The sequence below is a fragment of the Rhineura floridana genome, chromosome 6, assembly GCF_030035675.1.
Source record: "Rhineura floridana isolate rRhiFlo1 chromosome 6, rRhiFlo1.hap2, whole genome shotgun sequence".
Taxonomy (NCBI): domain Eukaryota; kingdom Metazoa; phylum Chordata; class Lepidosauria; order Squamata; family Rhineuridae; genus Rhineura; species Rhineura floridana.
The window spans coordinates 132,318,338-132,338,160 of record NC_084485.1 but is presented as its reverse complement, the minus strand read 5'-3'; the positions used below and the strand labels follow the sequence as shown (position 1 = coordinate 132,338,160).

The following is a 19,823-nucleotide window of genomic DNA, read 5'->3' as shown; positions in this document are numbered from 1 at the left end:
TTTATTTATCTAAGCCAAAGTCCATTTGGATTTCAGTACAGCTCATAAATAAACTGGCCTATTTTGATCTGCCATAGCCCTTCCCCCTTCCTTCTTTCCTTACTTTCTAGTACCAAATATGGTGGTGGTGATGGGGAGGTAAATGTAGGAGAGAGCTGCTCTTTGGATCTTCATTTATTTCCTAAATTCTTACCAAGATAACCTTCTCAGTGCAAAGATTGATCTCTGTTGGGTCTACGATTGCCAGATATCTTTGACCTATTAATTAGGCTTTAGGAGGTGATTAGCCAACATGGACTACAACTTCCATAATCTTTGCTCATTGGACATGTTGACTAGGGTTGATGGGAGCTGTAGTCCAAGAGCATTTGGAGGGTACCATGCTGGCTACACTTGCTTTAGGGCCTACTCATGCTGCTCATTGCTGCTTCTGCTGCTGGAAGGTATGCTATGAATAAAGGGTAAAGGAGGTGGGGCAGCTTGGCATGGGATTGTGGTTATAGAGCCCCTAGTTTTTACCATGTTCTCAGTGACATCATAAGCAACATGATGATGCTTGGAGCTCAGAATGAGGCACTTTTTTAACATCAGTCAATTTGGGTCTGATCCCAATATAGCTGTTGAAGGAGAGCTCATTCTGAACAGAGACAAGTGAATCTCAACCATCACAAGCAATAATGCCATTTTTGGTAGCTATTTCTAATGTTTTCAGACCAAGTAACACATGAAAATTTGACAGAATACTTTTATTTAAAGAAGCTAGTTATGTAGATACCTTGGAGAACTAAGGATTATTTCTAACATATTTGGTTTTGATATATTTTATTACAAGTCTTGTTCTTCTGTCTACAGTTCCGCTTTGGTGGAGGTGGCGAGAAAGGCCCAGCAATCTCGGCTCAGGAGGCTCAAGCGCAAGCTATACTGCAGCAAGCCAGGGTAAGAGTGAAACACACTAAGAACTAAAGAAGATGGGCATGGGACCGCCAATGGCTTATTGCTCTCTTGAGTGAAGAAGCTCCTATCCTCCTCTGTGAATCCCCACAGACCATTTATATCCCCACCACCACCACCCATACTTTCTTCAATGACCATATGATAAAGGCAAATTTCCTTATATCTGGGATCCTTTCTTTGTCAAGGATCACATTCCCTTGGGGGGGACTGTCAGGGGCCACATGCCAGCAGTGGGTGGCACTGAAACCAGTGGCGGGCAGGCAAGAGTGGGCGTTACCAGAATGAAAACTTTTCCCTTCACTCTGCCATCTTTTTCTCTCCCTTCCTCTCTTTATACTATCCCTTTTTCTCTCTGCCACCCCACCCTCTTTTCCTGCTCCTTTCTACCTGCATGAAATTAGATGAAGGGCCTCAAGAGGCTCTTGGGCCAAAGATTGCCCATCCCTGTCGCTTAGGATTTGTCTGTGGATTAAATGGAGATTATATTTATTTATATCTATGTCTATATCTTCCTAAGCTCCTGGGAGGAGGATAGGAATAGGATTTTAAAAAAGGATGAAAGTGAATGAATGACTCGTAAGGTGTAGATTTGATAAAAATGGACTCTGAGATTCCTAGGATGCTGCTCATGTTATTAGACTTAGAATAGGAACCATCACCTTCTGCACATGTAGAACATTAAATGCTCTTTGTTTTTTGTTTAAAACACAGATTGCCATGAGAGGACCACCAGGCCCTATGGGACTCACTGGAAGACCAGGTCCTGTGGTATGTTAAACTAAGAAACGAATAATCATTGTCCAGAGTTATCATTCCAGGGTCTTTTCATTGAAAAAACAGAGCTGAGAACTTTCAGCTCAGGGCTACTCTGCTGTCCCTGTCTGTCACAGTCATGGACGTATTTCTCACTGCTTATATTCATTCACAACTATGAAAGATACTAATTTCAGTGCAGAGCTTAAGAAAGCAAACTGAAGGTCTCCGTTGAATATCTAGTTTGGATAACAAGTGGAACAAAATTGCAGACTTCTATTCTACAGACATACAGGACTGAGATTTGCCATTTGCCATTGTTTTAAATGACAAAAGCAGAACACTAGCCATGCAGTTGCTAAATCACCTGAGCAATTTTCTCCTAATGATGGTTTCCTCTTTTACAAAACTGATACTCTGCTGACAGAGATAATCAAATGATTCACTTAAATGCTGCAGTTAAGCAGTTACTATCTCTTTAGAAGCTATCCACGTGTATTTACAACAATATAAAATGATAGTTAGTACAACCAAGATTACAGGCTTTGCATAAAGCCAGTAGTCTCCTGAGAGATCTCAGTAATTACATTTTTTTAAAAAAATACATAGACACTAAGGTCAAGAGAAAGTATAGCATTCAGAGTGAAATGATATACTTAGTTTCTAATGTAGTAGGCAATGTTTCTGACTGATGAAAGGAGGCTGGGTAGCATTGTGTCTCAGTTATGATTCCCATCATCTTTTGAGATTTCAGTGAAAAGAAAATGATAGCACTAGGTCAAAATATTTGGTGGGCTTTTTTGCTGGTTTCATAGGGTGCAGCCAGAATGTACCCCAAAGATTGGAATGATCTTTGGGGCTTGACAAAAGTTACTAATTTTCAAACGGAGTGGGGTTATTTTTACAAATAAAACAACAGAAGTTTACAAAACAAACACCTTGTCATCCCTTCAAGAGCAGTGGAGTTGCCGCAGCACCTGGCAATGTTCCATCATTATTTGAAATAATGTCTCAATAGAAATGACACTTGAAGCAGTACCAAAGCTTTTTAGGTTAAAAAGAGGGAAGCTAATCCTCTGTAGTCTTGTGACTATTTTAAAGAATTCAGTCTTGCCCTGAAAGTTGCCATGTATCCTTACTCTACTTTCACAGAGGACAAATGGCCTTGTGAAAGGGGTGGGGGATATTCGGCCCTGCATTAGCAAATGATTAAATGGCTGCTGATCATGAAAGCAAATGGAACCCTTTCAATGGGAACAGGTAGCTAATGACCCATTGGCTGAATCTGGACCTCAGGCATAGTGTCCACTTACAAACTCTCCCTCGTATTCGAAACTGCACCATGTTTGTCAGAATGAGCTATAGAGCCAGTGTGATGTAGTGCTTCAAGTGTCAGACTGTGACTGGGGAGACCCAGATTCAAATCCTCACTCATCCATGAAATGTACTTGGTGACTTTAGTGCAGTCACTATCTCTTAGTCTCACCTGCCACCTCACAGAGTTGTTGTGAAGATGACTGGGAGAGGAACAGATAAAAACAATATATGTTGCCCTGAGTTTCTTGGATGAGATATAAATAAATGTAGGCATTCCAGAAGCCTGATCACATGTGATCAGGAACTTCTGACCTACCAAACAAACCTCTAAGAATATGAAATACTGGAAGTGTATATTGCCTGCTATTTCCCCCCCTTGCCGTTGCACTTCTCTAAAAACTGTACTTTGCTGATTGTGAAATGAAGCATTGTAGTCAACTGCCCCCCACCCCAATAATTCTGATTCGTATCCTTTAGACCATGTAGCTGCATTCCTAGTTCACACTGCATAAAAAAATGTTGGAGTGGGAGAAACAAAACTGTTCTTTTTGGTGCGCATTTATTGCTTCAGTCCTTAACTATCAGGATAACCTTGTGGGCACCTGCTGACAGCAGACCTTAACCTCAAGATATCTTGTGTTGGAAGATATCGCACAACCTGGCAGCCTCGCTGTCATCCATCACTGAAAGTGCTGTTACGTCCAAATACAGCGGAGTGAGCTCCAAATGGCAGCCTCCCTGATACTGACATTATTATTTTATCTTTGTATTACTTGATGCCAAATGTAAATTTCTTTTTCAAAGCAAGACATCTCTGGGTGTTCTGTGGAGTAAGTAACTCCTAGGAGGCCTACAGACTTCATGCAACTGACCATTTTTATTGATTTATTTCCAAAAAAGTTTAAACCATCCTTCCAGATTTGCGGACAGTGTGCAACCATACTGTACAATACAATATAAAACAATAAAAACAACATTGGAGGCAGTACGTCTCTGAATGCCTGTTGTTGGGGACTGCTGTTCTGTCCAGATCCCACTTGTGGGTATCTGGTTGGTTGCTGTGAGAACAGGATGCTGGGCTCGGTGGATCTTTGGTCTGATCCAGCAGAGCTCTTCTTATATTCTTGTGTTTTTCAAGCAACTTAAGAAGTGAGAGGCAACAGATTATGCAGCAGACAGAGGGCATAAAGCCAGTTTAAATGCCTGAGCAAATAAAAATGTCTTGACCTGGCATAGCAAATAAAAAATGTCTTGATCTAGTCCAGGACCAGCTGAACTTCCTTAAGGACGGTAGTCCAAAGTCTGGATGCACCCAACCAGAAAAAAGTCTTTCTCCTTTGTGCATATATACACAACACACTTCACCCAATGATGTTACACAGAGGTGGGTTTCATCTGAATATATTAATGCATGGGCAGTCTGTATCCCACCAGCCATATATAGTAGCTTGTCAAGCTTGACACTGCCACCGTTTTACAGTCCTGGTCAGAAAAAACACACACACAAGAGGTTCATCAAGCTCCTGATGAGCCACCATATGTATTATCAGAAGTGGTCGCTGGGTGGGGTGAAGCTAGCTTTCCAGCACATGGGTTGCTGTTGATTACCAGGAGGGAGTGCGGGGAGGTGGTGCTGAGGTCGGCACATTGTAAATGCACCTGCAGAGCCAATCCAGTGTTCCTGCCAGTGCATTTGCACCCTGCTGACCCTCCACCCCCTCTCCCCCATCACCCTCTTGGAAGGCAACAGCAATCTGCTTTCTGGGAAGCTAGCAAAGCAGCTCCACCTTATCTGGTGAAGCACTTCTGTTTATAATATAGGCAGTGTGCTGTGCTGAGCTTTGTCACAAGTTGTGTAGCTGAGTAAAAAAATTGCAATAATACATCGGATTAAATGTTCCAATTCTGTACACATTTATCTATTCAGATGCATGCTTTGTTGATGTCAGTGGAACTCATTTAACAAGCTAAATGACAAAGTCCAAAATCTCAGTCAGGGCTTAATGTGAGTCGGGGCTGTATAAAAAGGTTAGTAAAGCAAAGGAGTTGTGGTATTTTTGCTATTTTCCTTTTAAGCCACTAGGAGGCTGTAGAAATCCAGCTGCTCTGATTTGGAATGACAACAAATGATGCATTGTGATTTTTTTGTTAAAGCCCTCATTTTCCTCTCTGTACTCATTATAATATGCTACCAAATAAATAAACAAATGCCTGAGTTTCCAGGAAGAAATCATTGAAGGGGTATCTTCCTAAGCTAAGCTGCAAGTATTATACCCCCATAAATGAGCTATGATTATGTTTCTGAAAGCCCAATGCTTACTGTGTGCTCTTTTAAGCACCCTTGAGGGGAAGGGCTCCCTCCCTAGTTTGAGGAGGTGGGCTTCCTCCCTCCTCAGTTTTCCTCAAGCAGAACCGGTGCTTTTGGCCAGAGCATAGCTCAATTTAGGGCTTGATCATTATCTCTGCTGTTCCCAGCTGTCCTTTCCAGTCCCCTTCCTGAAGGGGAAAAAAGCAGGCTGAGGAGGGCTCCCATCAATACAGAGGAAGCTCCACTGAGCCTCACTGTGACAAGTCTGCTAGGCACTTTCAGGGTAAAGTGTTTGTACCAAAAAGGATGCCAGCTGTAAAACAGTTCTGAGCGAGGCATCCAGCACACCATCTGGTCAGGTATTGTGTGATTACTTTCAGCTTCTGGTCCCTGAGGATTTCGACAAGATTTATGAGGCTGTGTGGCTGACCATGTGTCGACCCTTGCCCTGTTTGTTGCAATCTAGGTGGAAGGGGGTGTTCGAATGGGTGCATCTTTGCACGAGGGGGCGATGCCTGCCCTAAAATAATCTGTAGTGTGATGACTTCTCAAAAAGGCTTCATTGGATTCATCTACTACCCAGACACAAATATTCCCTTTTTATGGAAGTGGCTTGTGAGGGTAGTGGCTGTTTATCTTCAGACATTCTTGAAAGGAACAGGTAATTTCAATCTGGGTTTAGGCCTGGGTTTGAGACCAAAGCAGCCTTATTAGCCCTGATGCTTTGGGGACCTTCAAGAAAAAGGATGGGGTGTAGTCCTCTTCCTGTCCTTGATTTCTCAGTGGCCTTCAATACCGTTGCCCATGGTATCTTGCTGGATCAGCTGGGCAAGTTGGGAGTTGGAGGCATAGAGATATGGTGGTTCCACTTGTACCTACAGGGCCATTTCCAAAAAGTTGCAATATACCTCAGATCCTTGGCGCTTGCGCTATCGGGCTCTGCAGGGTTTCATCTTGTCCTGCAAGCTGTTTACCATCTATATGAAGTCATCCATTTCCTATTTCATCTGAATCAGGTAGTGCCATGCAGCTCCTGGACCAGTGCTTCGACACAGTGGCGGGCCAGATAGGGCCAATAAACTGAGACTAAATCCTGATAAGACTGAGATATTGTCAGTGGATTGTTCTTGCACCCAGGATGGGGTTGTACTCCCTCTGAAGGATCTGATGTGTAATCTGGGGGTGCTCCTAGATTTAGCACTGTTGCTGGAGGTCAAGTGGCCTCTATGGTGAGGAGTGTCTTTTGCCAGCTATTGCTGGACAGGGATAGACTGGCCGTAGTGACCCATGTGCTGGGGCACAGGTGAATAGCACCCCTAATAGACTTCTTGCTGGCACAGCAAACCTTAGGTTTTTGGTTGTTACTTGGTATGCACTAAATAGGATCATAACCCCATTAGGTTGTTAGCAGTTTAATTATTTGTGTGAACACATCCAAAATTACTGTAATCAGCAATGCAAAAGTAATAGTTTTCCGGCTGCTAAAATGTGACAGGTTAAGGTAAAACAATGCTGTGCTTTTGCCGTACAGGGTGGTCCTGGTGCTTCAGGTGCCAAAGGTGAGGGTGGAGACCCAGGTCCTCAGGTAAGACTACATTACAGGCAAGTCCCCCTCCCCAACGTGATGGCATGCAAAAGCCTTGCTCCAGAGAAGTGGCTGCAGCAATATCAGATGTTTACTATGAGCCCAATACTTGAGGGAATTGTCCCTTAAGGCTGACATTTCAAAGCTGTGTTTGCCTAGTACATGTTTATAACAGACATTCATCTCAAACAATAGACAGTTTGTGTTGCTTTGGAATGAAAGATGTGAGATCTTTCCATCCCCCCCCCGAGGTATTCCTGCCCTCCTGAATTACCTATTAACATTATCTATTGTCAAAGGCTTTGTAGACACCATTTAAAGCACATGATGTCTCCAAAAATATCTTGGGTGCTGTCATTTATCCTTCATGGAGCTACAATTCCCAACATCCTTAACTACAGTTCCCAGGATTCTCTGGGGAAGCCATGTGCTTTAAATGTATGGTATATACACAGTCAGTTTTTTACTATTGTTCCCATTCAAAACACCAGCTAGCCATCAAACCTTATTATGGTCTATTTCATATATGTTTCGCATTCAAACAACAGATATGGCTAACTATTTTGCATTGTCCTATCCTATTGCTCTCTCCCCTTATGGATTTGACATTACTTATGCAAGCCTATAACTTGTTTGGAACACTTGGTCACAAGAGGATATGTGGAATGTTTATTCTGGATGTGGGAAATTATAATTTTTTTCTGGTTTCCTGTGTAGAGTCTCTCTTTGTCTGTCACATAACCTCAGGCTGTGATCTTATAAAATCTCATAGTGAGAATATTCAGCGTTCCTAGTAAAATTAGGAATTTTGTTTTAAAACCTGTGGTTTTACCAGCAAGAGTGTTAGATTGGTCCTTGGGCATACTTGGGTCAGACTAGGGGTGAAGGAGAAATCCGTTTGCTCCACATTTTGAAGTGAACTGATTTGCTGGTGCTGGACTTAAATGCAGATTGGAATATAGCTATCACTGCACTTCTCTAAATTTTCCAATGTGATTTCAGTTCAAAGGAAAATGCACAAAATGCACTTTTAATGAGAAAATGCATATACAGAAAAGCATATTTTTGACGAAGAATGCATATAAAACGTCAACAAAATGTGAGCAATTTAAATGTGAGGGTTTTTTTGGTGTACTTTTAAAATATATATATATAAAAGTGGGGCAGAACTGACATAGAACAGAAATAGGTTGATTTGTGTATTCCTAAGTCAGGCAGTGTAGGGTCCAATTTGAAATGAAATAGCAGATGGCAGATTCATCAAATCCAAGTTTTCTGGAGTCTGCCACCTTCTTTAATTATATCAGTTTAGTCATGATTACAGTTTCCCAAGACTGAGTACCATCCATTTTTCCCTCCTTGTTTGTCATTGCTGTGTGCTCAAGTCTACTTGTCCCATGGATGTAGTACAGGGGTCAGATTCCTGTGCCTGCAGAATGATCCCAGGAGACCTGGCTCTTGAACGTATGAGGTGCCGCTTTGACATGCCAGCTCATAGAACCTGATCATGAGACATCACTGTGGGTTGGGAACTCGAAAGCAGGACTCTTAATTTAACTTAAAAGAATTCCTGTACAGTTTTCCCCCCTTATAGTTAAAATGTAAATCTGGATGTGTTTTTCTCCATCTTTTATAGATAGATATTACTGGAAGAATGTTATAGATAATTTCTTCTTATTGTTATTTTACTAGAAATACAGCAAATGTGGCTTTTAAAAAAGCCCTCAGTGGTTTCCTAATTCATGTCAAAGGGACATCACAGCCACAGGATGAAGTTGATAGTAATTAATCAAAATGTCTTCATGGTGTTCGTGATTTATCTTTAGTGGTTATAATCAATATATATTTCTTTCAGGGTCCTCGAGGTATTCAAGGTCCAGCTGGTCTGCCTGGAAAACTTGGCAAAAGAGTAGGTATTGAGGGCTTCAAGGCAGCTCATGTATGGTACAAGGGCCCACAATGAATTCTGGAATGGCAGCAAATTATCTCTTGGCACTTCACATTTGGTATTAACCTGCTGCCTTTTTAAAAATGTCTAGGGTCGTCCAGGAGCAGATGGAGCCAGAGGGATGCCAGGAGAATCTGGTTCCAAGGTTAGTCAATAGAAGTTTGAAATAATTTTGCACTGGATACATTCTCCTGGTGTGTATCAATGAGGTACTAAATACCTTCATTGCAGACTTTAAAATGGGGTTGAATCTTTAGAGTTGCTTCTGGAACAATGAATGGCAAACAATGAATTGTACTGAAATGTTTCAGTAGCTTTGCTCTTAGTGCTCTAGCGCTGGCTGTTGCTGCAGTTTTACCTGTACCATTTTAACTACATGCTGAAAGGACCCTGGTCGGCCAACTTTGGCAACTGGAGGAAATTGGGGCACCTGTCACTTAATGGGGTTTGGCTTTCTCTGGTCACTTAAGTCGATTGGGGTACTCCTGTGCACATCACTGTATGTAGAGCTGCACCTTGTGGGGATGGCAAAGACGTGTTTTTTTTTTAAATAACATCTTGTTTTGTGGAAGAGGCAGATTCAGCCATGCTGACTATAATTTGATGTGCTTCCAATGACTTTGATGTTTGAATCATATTTAAGACAATTGGAAAGCACCTGTCATATTTCTGGGCACGACCTAGCCCAGGGGCAACCAATATGGTTCCCTTCAGATGTTTTTGACTACAGTTCTCATCTGCTCAGCCAGCATGATCAATAGTCAGGGATGATGGCTGTTGTAGTCCACAATAACTGAAGGGAACCCACATTGGCTATGCCTGATCTATCCCCAAATGGGACCAACTGTGCATGGAAGAAGGGATCTGCATAAAGGCTCCATAGAACACTTTTCTGCCCCTTCCATTTCCTGGCTTGTCCTTTGGAATGTGACATGTTGCAATAGTCACTGCTTTTGGACAGGCCCATGCTTTCTTTCCATATGCTCATCCAACTCTTTCACTGCATAGCCCTAGGTCATTAGTCATTAATGCTTGAGGCAGAAATAAGACATTGCCTGGGGTACGTGGAGGAGAGAAATGGCTTGGTAAGCATTTGGAAGGATGACTCTTTCATTAAGGGAACAAGTGGTTCACTGCAGAGTAAATATACTCCTATTCACATACCCAAGGGGGAGAGAGGGAAGAAGATCCCATTAAGCTCTAAGCTGTTCCTTTCTCATTCACTCCACTGGCCCCACATGAGATAAATCCTTAGTTAACTTTAAAAGGGATATTTTGTTTGTGTAAGGGCATTCCTTTCTATACATAGCATATATCAATAGAATCACATGAAATGGATGGTGCCCTTAGACAGGATGTCAGTGTCTGGAGAGGATGGTGTAGACCTTTAGTTCTGTGTATCAAGTTTAGGTTTCAGGTGTATATACGCATGCATGCAGCTCCAAGCAATGTCCAACTTCAGGGCAAATGTTTCCATCAATAGAATAGATTTAAAGTCAACTCCCTTTAGATTATCAAGACTGTTATAAAATGAATGTATTTATTTGTTTTCTCCACTAGGGTGACAGAGGTTTTGATGGCCTTCCTGGTCTACCTGGTGAAAAAGGTCACAGGGTAAGAAAAGATGCACATTTATCTGCAAACCTATAAAATGTGGGTGTAGCAAAATTTTATCTTAAATGTTTATCTAAAGCAATTGGCATATTTACCATGGCCAATATATTTTCAGTGCTACCCTACACTTGCATACTCCAACATAAAGCCCATTCAGTGGTACTTACTCCCAGGCACGTATAGGACTGTAGGCCTTTGATGCTTTCTGCATGGCTACTGGCACTCTTCCCGCCAATAAGATTAACCTATATTCTTCATGAAAGTCGTAACCCACATCAACTGCACCCTATCAACCCAGAGGTCTCTGGCCTGAAGTGGAACCTGGAGCTTGAAGTGAAGCAAGCAGAATGCACTGTTCTGTTGACTGGGGAAAGACAGAAGGGCTGGCTTCTTGTACTGATACTGGTCTTAACCAATCCAGAAGTATTGTACCACCTGCTAATCACAGGGCTGATCTCGCACACCCCTATTCCTTTCTGTGATGGACGAGGGCTCTAAGGCTGGAGTATATATATATATACAGACTCTGCTAGCTTACTCACTTGGGTCCCACACTATGAATTTCCTAGTTTGACTGTTGGGTGTACCTGATAATTTGGGATCATCGCTTAGGTATATAAATGCCTTAAATAAACAAATTAGTAACTATAGGGCTAATTCCTAAAATATGTCATATTTAAAGGGTGTGAAGATGTAGCACTGACAAAACAGGAAGGAAATATTGGGATAAAATTCGAGTTGACCAAAATATGCTCACCCACTTTTGAATTTGTGTTCACTGTTGCTGTCAAATTTCTATTTTTGAGATTTGTTCACACTCAACTGGAAATGTTTGTCCTAATTTTTAACAGTGCTGCCAAAACTGCTGTTATGACATAATGATGTAAGAAGTCTATGGTATACTGCTGTATACACAACCTATCATTTTCTGTCTTGACGCATGTGATTTATCTGCCGGCACTCACTGGCAAACAGTTCTCCTCTTGTAAAAGAGTATTTTTTTCAGGGTGAAAATTAAACATTATGACTTCTATTTTGCACAATATTAGTAAAAGAGAAAAAGTGTTGTAACTTAAGTGTGTTGTGCTTCATGGACAAGTCCTAGAGATTCTCCATACCATTGTCCACATCCATGGGATAAACATTTAACAATGGAAGCTTTATTTTTCAATGACCCCCATATAGGGGGTACATGAAATACAGACATTTTAGGGTAGAGAAATCTGCAATTTTTGGAAGATTAAATCAACAATCTGGGTGGCCACCAGAGGGCACTGTACATTCAGCACTAATTGTGCATGCTTCATGTGCTACTCTATGGCTAAATAAACATTTTCAAATTGTCTCTGAGCCAAAAAATCTCTGTCTGTTGTGACTAAGTTAGCATTTTTGTGACCTTTAGGTGTGGAATGAAAGCTTCTTTCTCTCTGTCTCTCTCTTTCTCTCTCTTGCAATGTCCTGGGTAGTGTTGACATGTTTCTTATACAAATATGTAACCATTAACTCTAATAAATAGTTTACAGCAAGGGCTTCTATTACATTCCTTTAGACGTGTGATACAGTTATTTGTAAACTAGAGCTTGCCAAATGCAAAAAGCACAGCAGTCATGATTTTATGATAAAACAAAAAAGATCACAGTTCAGCAGAAATCAAATGTCTTATCACAAATTCTGAATTCAAAATCCATGGAACATATAACACTTGGCAGAGGCTGTAAGTCTGAACTTACAGATAGTATGTTGTAGGTCTGGGAATTAGAAACTAAATGCTTTTATACAGTAGTCATATTATCAGTAAGGGAGCTGATATGAAAATATCCATGCATACCCTCTTCTATACACATTTCAAACACCCCAATTTGAAATTTCAAACACCCCATAATAGCCGGACAGCCACATGCAACTGCTGTCACACCTTTCTTCTCCCCATATGCAGCCAGCCATGTTTAAGGCTTTCTAGGCATCATATTTTTGGCCATATCCACCCAAATAAATATTATTTAATGTCAAAAGAACCTCAAACCATTTCATAGCTGACAATAAAATTATCTTGCTTGCATTATTTGAGAGGTTTCTTACTTGCAGGTCTTTAAAAGTAGGATTTTTCTCCAGATTTCATAGCCACTATAGCAGTAATTAATTGATATATATTCATGGATGTCACTATAGCAGTAGACTACAAGGAAACTAAACAAGTAATTGAAGTGCTTATAGCAGCATCTCAGTGTCTTAGTAACAAGACTGTGGCTATTACCACTCACTGTTTATTTACTTTCTCTATTCTTCCTGTGGTCATATCCCATTATCTTGATTACGTCGGCCAACTCTTAGAGACTGGCTGGTGCAGAATATTAATGGAAGTATATTCTTTGCATAGTGAAGTTCAGATACATTTGGTACTCATTTTTCAAGAGGTTCCTTTCTGGGACTGAAAGCTTTTGTTACCAATGTTTGAGCCTTCTTACACATATGCACATAATGTGCTATGAACATCTGAAACTGAACATTATCGTGGAACATAAGATTCAAAAACCAAATATTGAAATTTGAAATGTTGAACTATCAAATTATTTTGAGAGCTTTTGAGAGGTGCAAATTGGAAGTGTGTGCATGTTTGGGTGATATCTATCTATCGAACTTTACTGGGGCAGAAATTATTTCTGAGCCTCAGAGATACAAAGATCTTCTTTGACTGGAGTTATGATGTAACCATCTACAAGCTAGATAACAGCTCCAGTAGTTCACTTAGGCTGGTTCACATGTGCATATACAATACTTAATTTCTTGGGACTTCATTATGCAACCCTCAAAGACCAGCAGATAAATGTGTGTGAATTGATTCTGTTGAAAAGCACTGTGTTTGAGTCTTAGGTGTCAGGTGATGCTGAAAGTTCTGTCTGCACTGTCAGAGCTGTGATGGGTGATTCACACATGCAAGCCATCATTTGATGTTGCAGCCACCAAAGCTCTATTCAGGCATTTGCCTGAAAATGTGTTGAAGGAGGAACAGGAACATTAGCCCCTCCTCCAGAACTTTGTATGTTGGGCAGAAGGTCTGAAGGGGGATTCTTCATGTGATCAGCTGGACGTGCTTAGAATCTTTCCTGTGAGAGTGGAAACCCTAATCGCTCAGATTCCCAATCATGGGGAGGCATCAATGAAGAGAGGTCAGAGTGAAGCCAATGCACATGGGAAGTTGGGGGTGGGACCAACATTCATGGCCCCGTGACCTCTACACACTTAACACCTCCCCACACACACACACTTGCTTTTTTAATACCCCAAAGGGCTCAAGTGATGAATATGTATGTGTAAATCAGTTTTAATTTATCCAAGAAAATGCTAAACTTATTCTGCTCACTCAGAACATTTCTCACATTTCTGTCTACTCATGAACACAGCCAGCAAACAGGGCTAGATTCTGTAGCCTTTTCAATATTCTCTTTTGTTTATAATAAATCTAAACAACAGAAGCCACCATCAGGAGCAGAGTTAGGCACACTCCAGCCTGCTGATTTCAATGGGGTAACTCTGTGTTGGATTGTGGCCAAAAAATTAAATCCCAATCTTGAATGGAAGCCTCTGTGAACCTATACAGAAATTTGTATCTGTTTAGTAAAGATGTGTTATGACATGTCAGCATGAAGCTCAAGTACTTTCCTATTATGTATGCACCAGCACATAACCGTAGCTTTTCCTTTAAGTGTGATTTTTAACATGGTTTCTCTTATCTCCAGGGAGATCGTGGACCACAAGGACCTCCTGGTGCTCCTGGTGAAGATGGAATGAGAGTATGTTCTTCATAGTCTCCCCCCCCCCTTAGCATGGGCAGTAACGTTTAAAGGAAATGTTTATTCCGCACACTGACCTTTTGATCTTGTTTTGATAACAACAGGGGGAAGATGGAGAGGTTGGACCAAGAGGCCTCCCAGGTGAAGCTGTAAGCAAAGCTCGCTTATTTATTGTTTAGTATTCACAGTATTGGTGCCTCATACACTTCAGCCGGAAGATCTCCTTTGTGAATCTGTTTGTCCATGCAAAGTTATGCTCTCATTTTTGAATGAAATATACCTCAGGGACAAATACAGCCCACATAACCTGACTTATACTGCCTTTGTCCATTAAAAAAAAATGATTCTACAAACAGTAATATTTTTGCTTGTTGAAGTCTACCAAGAAAGCACTCCTTTGTTTTGCTTTTTGGGTTCCTGTTGTCCCTGTGTTTTATTCATGGACATGTGCTGGTTGTAGTCCTTCGGTCGTTAGGATTTTTAGAATGGGAACAACTTATGTATTACATAACATTATGCATGCAATTTCCACCAGGAAAAAGAAATAATAATTGTCACTTCACTAGAGCCTTGTAGTAAGTCCAAGGCTGAGGTGAGATTAACTCCAGAAAAAAGTTTAACCTTAGTGACTTGCCCCTGTGTGGCATTTTGACATAGACATTCTTTGTTCTCACTGATATTCAGTAGAAACTACTCAAATAGCCCCCTTTTACCTCCGAAAACAAATCTACTAGGTCACTTAAGCATTATTGTTAGATAGCATTCCAGTTAGGAATGGAATTGGCGCTAGAAACATAGATAAGAAATATAAGAGCTCTACAAAGGCTTTCACTTCAAAAATTCTGTATGTTGTTCATCTGCAGTTGTGTTGGGTAACCTCTGGCCCTCTAGATGCTGTTGGACTCTAACTCCCATTATCCCTGACCATTGACCATGCTCCTAAGGGCTTATGGGAGTCCAAACATCTGGAGGGCTAAGCTCCCCTATCCCTGGTGTACTACAAATGAAGGAAAGCCAGAATATAGCCTCCTGTGGGGGACTTTGGTACGATCCTGTTTCACCTGTGTCATTTGCACATTCTCACATAAGGGTGAAAGTGAGGGGAAGAGGCAAAGACCAAATCCTGTCTAGGATGGAACAGGATGCTTCTTTACCATTCCAAGTACCGTCTTTCCATTGTGGGAGACAGGAAGGAGAGGTAGGCTGAGCTCTTATTTGGCTCAGGTACTGACAGAATGAAGCTGCAGACCCCATAAACTTCTATCACTGGGCCTTCCTGGAGACCTTTGTCTATCATATTTTCTTTTCATGTTCTTTGTAAATGAAAGATTTAATTATTATATTTTCTCCCACAGGGTCAGCGAGGATTACTGGGCCCAAGAGGAACACCTGGTCCACCAGGACAGCCTGTATGTGGTTCATAAAGAAATGCAGTAGATTATATTTTGAATTTTCCCACAAATGTGACAGTGATGAGTACTGGTTTTGCTCTGTTCTTTCATGTAGGGAATCCCAGGTGTTGATGGCCCACAAGGTCCAAAAGGAAACTTGGTAGGTAGATCTTTTTTAAGGGGTGGGGATACAATTTTCAAGGGGACTTGAAAATAAATAACTAAATAATTTGGGTTGGATCCCACTCATAGAAGATGATTCTCACATTTTTCATGACCCATCCTTCCCCTTTGGCTCCCCACACCACTACCCATTCCATTCAGAAAGATTTTCTGGGCCTCAGGAGAAAATTGGGATGACAGAAGCTGTGAAAGTCAACTTCCGTCAACCTCCTTCTGTGGGTATTTTTCTGGATCCCACCCATTGTCCTTTATTCTCACATTAGCATCTTCAGTATCTAAACCCTAATTCTGGATTCATCCAATACAGCAGGATAAAAATTTCACTTTGTCCTCTGTGTGAGGCTTCAGTGGATCTGCCTCTGTCCTTCTCTTGGTCTGTCTATCCACTTATTGTTCAGGGGGCATAAAGGAGAACATGGAATTATTGGCCCTTCTTGAAGGCTGTTTCAAGTTGTCATCGGGGGAAATATCATGCAAAAAGTCAAATTAGGCTACATATGCTAGTTTATCAAAGTGGTGGTGGAATTACAGTGACAGCAAAGGTATATAAATGTGTGTACATATAATTTCCATGTATTCCTTGCACAACAGGGCCCTCAAGGGGAACCAGGACCACCTGGCCAACAAGGAATCCCAGGCCCACAAGTAAGTGCTCAGCAACCCATGATCTGCACATTTAAAAAAAGAAAAAGATACAGAGCAAGAAGGGTGTTGGTGTATGCTTTCCCAGAGCTTGGAAAAGTTACTTTTTTGAACTACAACTCCCATCAGCCCCAGCCAGCATGGCCACTAGATTGGCTGATGGGAGTTGTAGTTCAAAAAAGTAACTTTTCCAAGCTCTGCTTCCCCCCCTGAGTGAGCTTATAGACTTTCATAACTGTCCTTAAAATATTCCCACTACAAATGGGAGCAATTTTTTATATCAAGTTAGCACAGATCTCCCCTTCCCTCCTTTCTCCCCCTTTGGGGAGAGAAAAAAATTCATCCAGAGCTCCCTGAATGCCAACAAGAACAACCACACCTGTCAAAGGGGTCTGAATTGGATTGTATTATGTATTCATTGCTAGCAGAGGAGCCATTGTAAAAAAAACTCACAACCCCCCTGAACTCCATGGTTCTTTTTCTTTGGAGGAGACTTAACTGAAAGAACTCAATGGATCATCTAAACAGGGAAAATATATCTATTGTTGTCTGTGATTCCTTACATTCTGGGTTCTTTTTAACAGGGGCTTCCAGGTCCACAAGGCACAATTGGAGTTCCTGGTGAAAAAGTAAGTAGCATTCTATTGCTGAGTAACCAATGGATTTGGGTAACTAACCTTGGTTAGGTAGATGTGTGTGATTAAAAAATCTTGCTAGTACAGATATCAAATAGGAGTTGCAAGATGTCTTGGATATAGCTGCTCTCCCTCTAAGACCTCACAGTTCATTTATAAATACTATGGGTAGTATTTGACTAAGCTATGCCTAAATTAAGTCCATTGATTACAATTGGTCTACTCTGAGTATGGATTTCATCAGTGTGAGGAAGAGTTGTAGCCTGTTCAGTGCCTGACATCACCAGCTTTGGCTGGGAAAGACCCTTATCTGAAACCCTAGAGAGCTGTTGCCAATCAGTGTTGGCAGTCTTTAGTGAGATGGACAAGTGGTCTGACTCAGTGGTAGTGTCTTATGTTCCTAGGCCACTTTCCCATAAAAAACCAAAACAAACTACCTTTGACTGCCTTGGAAGAAGTTGTGCCATCAATACAATAACTCTGATTATACTTGAACCATCTTCCTTTAGGAAGCTCAGGATACCTTCAATAGGCCTCCCAGTTGTTTCTTTTCCAGGAACAGATAGAGTCAACATTCACTCAGCTTCAAAAATGAAGCATTGGTTTTGCCTGGAGTACTTGCTACACCACAATTCATAGAAGAAAGGCCTATGACTTCTTATTGGCTCTGAGAATTCAGTGTAACTTCCATGTTCAGAGTCAGTCTACCTATAAATTCCAGATGGTGGGGACAGACAAGAGGGGAAGGCCTCACCTCTCTTGCTTGGGAACTTCCAGAGACATCTTGCTATGGATGGCACAGGAAATACACACCTAAATAAAGAAATGTGCATTCAGACCTGCTGTTCTGTATTTAGTGCGAAAGCTTTTGCAGACTACGGACCTGTGCATTTGTATGGAGCATCTTGTGCCCATAAAATTCACTGGATTAATATAAATATGTTTATCAAACTAGTTCATGAACAGCTATATTCAAACTAAGGTTGCAATCCAATACATGTCTACTCAGAAGTAAGCTCCATTGGGTTCAATGGGACTTACTCCCAGGTAAGTGTGTACTGGATTTCAGCCTAAGTCAGAGAACAGACCTGCAGATATTATTTTAATTATTTAGTAAGCACAATAATATTATTCATCTATCATTTTTGCTTCTTCTTTATCCAGTATTTCTTCTGAGCTGATTCTCTTGTCACATGCCCATCCCTCTTAAGAGAGTTTCATACTCTGGTATTTAGATGGTGCTAGGTTATCAGCTCATTAGGCAATGTAAGATCTTCCATGAAGGAAGTGTATCTGCCTGTCTTTCACTGTGGCCTCTAATGGATTTTGAATTGACAAAAATATTTAGGAAAAAAGACTTGAGAATAGGTTTTTGTAAAAACAATTTTCTTCAAAATATTACACAGTATTCATGTAATAAATGAGAGCATTGAATAATACACACAATAGTGGAAGCTGTAATAAGCAAAAATGTATCTCAGAAGCTTCCTAAGAATTCTGGAGGAACTAACCTTTCATTAAAATGTCTTAGCAAAATCTCTCTGGGCTTGTCTCAAAGGAATAGAAGAAAAGAAGTTGGGATGATGTAAGGGGCTAAGATGTCAAAAGCCTCCTGAAAGTTTCTCTGAACTGGCTCTAGTGTTTATATCTTTGAACATAGGTCAGGAATAATCTCTAATTTCAAAAACGTTTTGTATCATCACTCTTAAATTTTCTGAAGTCCAGTTTACCTACATGCCATAATTTTCTAAACAAAGAGTTTTCATGAAGGCTTAAAACAAAATACCTGACAGGCCTGAGTTCCCTACCTGCGCCCCTCAGTATAATTGCTTTGAAGCTCCAAAAATATTTCCAATAACATGTTCATTTTGTTGGGTTAGCAAGTAATATTAACAAGACTAGCTTAACCAAGTTCCTTCTTCTTAGGCCCCTTTACGTTTCTGGAGATAGGAATAAAGCAGGTGAAAAATAGATGAGCAATTATCTAACCTTGTTGGCAGATGATGATTTGAAAACAGGGAGTTAAGTGGAAACAACAGGTTGAAAAGGACATGATGAAACAAGCAAAGACAAGATGTTAGCTGTGTCACGCTTAATATGAGAGTAAATATAACTCGTATTTTTTATTATATTTCTTAATATTTCTACAAGATAATAGGCAACAAACCAATCATGAAGCAAAAATTTACTAGGCAAGTTTTTCAAGTAGCAAGAATTTAGAGTTAATTTTGACATGATGCGTTAGGTACTAGTGTAGATCACAGTATCAATCTACTTTTCTCTAATATCCACAACACTCTCTTGTCCAACTATCAGTAATATGCCTGATTTTTCCTACTGCAATATTTGCATAGTGTAAGTCAGGAGAAGGGAACCTTTGGCCCTCCAGATGTTGCTGAACTACAACTCTCACTAGCCCCAGCAAGCATGGCCAATGGGCAGGGATGATGGGAGTTGTAGTTCACAATATCTTGAGGGCCAAAAGTTTTCCACACCTGGTGTACATATTTGCTTCCTTCTTGTTCTTTTCCTATGCAATAATGTGCTTTATTTCATATCTTGTTAATGCTACTATTAGCAAATTTTAAATAGTGTTACCTGGTTTCCTTTGCTTCCTCTTTCTTTCTTTCTCCTTACCCTATTTTATATCTTCCTAAGTGCTTTAAATGTCTCTTTTACAAGGAAGGGGTTCAATGCACAGA

At 40.8% G+C, this 19,823-nt stretch overlaps 1 protein-coding gene across 1 annotated transcript in view; it reads left to right on the top strand.

Moving 5' to 3' along the window:
* The window catches only part of COL11A1 (collagen type XI alpha 1 chain), a 352,651-nt gene that overhangs the window by 177,177 nt on the left and 155,651 nt on the right, over positions 1-19,823 (top strand). The window contains exons 13-24 of the mRNA XM_061633852.1: positions 853-936; positions 1,666-1,722; positions 6,864-6,917; positions 8,773-8,826; positions 8,957-9,010; positions 10,426-10,479; positions 14,217-14,270; positions 14,375-14,419; positions 15,626-15,679; positions 15,777-15,821; positions 16,436-16,489; positions 17,071-17,115. Coding sequence (XP_061489836.1) covers positions 853-936; positions 1,666-1,722; positions 6,864-6,917; positions 8,773-8,826; positions 8,957-9,010; positions 10,426-10,479; positions 14,217-14,270; positions 14,375-14,419; positions 15,626-15,679; positions 15,777-15,821; positions 16,436-16,489; positions 17,071-17,115 — 654 coding nt within the window. The remainder of the gene's footprint in view (positions 1-852; positions 937-1,665; positions 1,723-6,863; positions 6,918-8,772; positions 8,827-8,956; positions 9,011-10,425; positions 10,480-14,216; positions 14,271-14,374; positions 14,420-15,625; positions 15,680-15,776; positions 15,822-16,435; positions 16,490-17,070; positions 17,116-19,823) is intronic.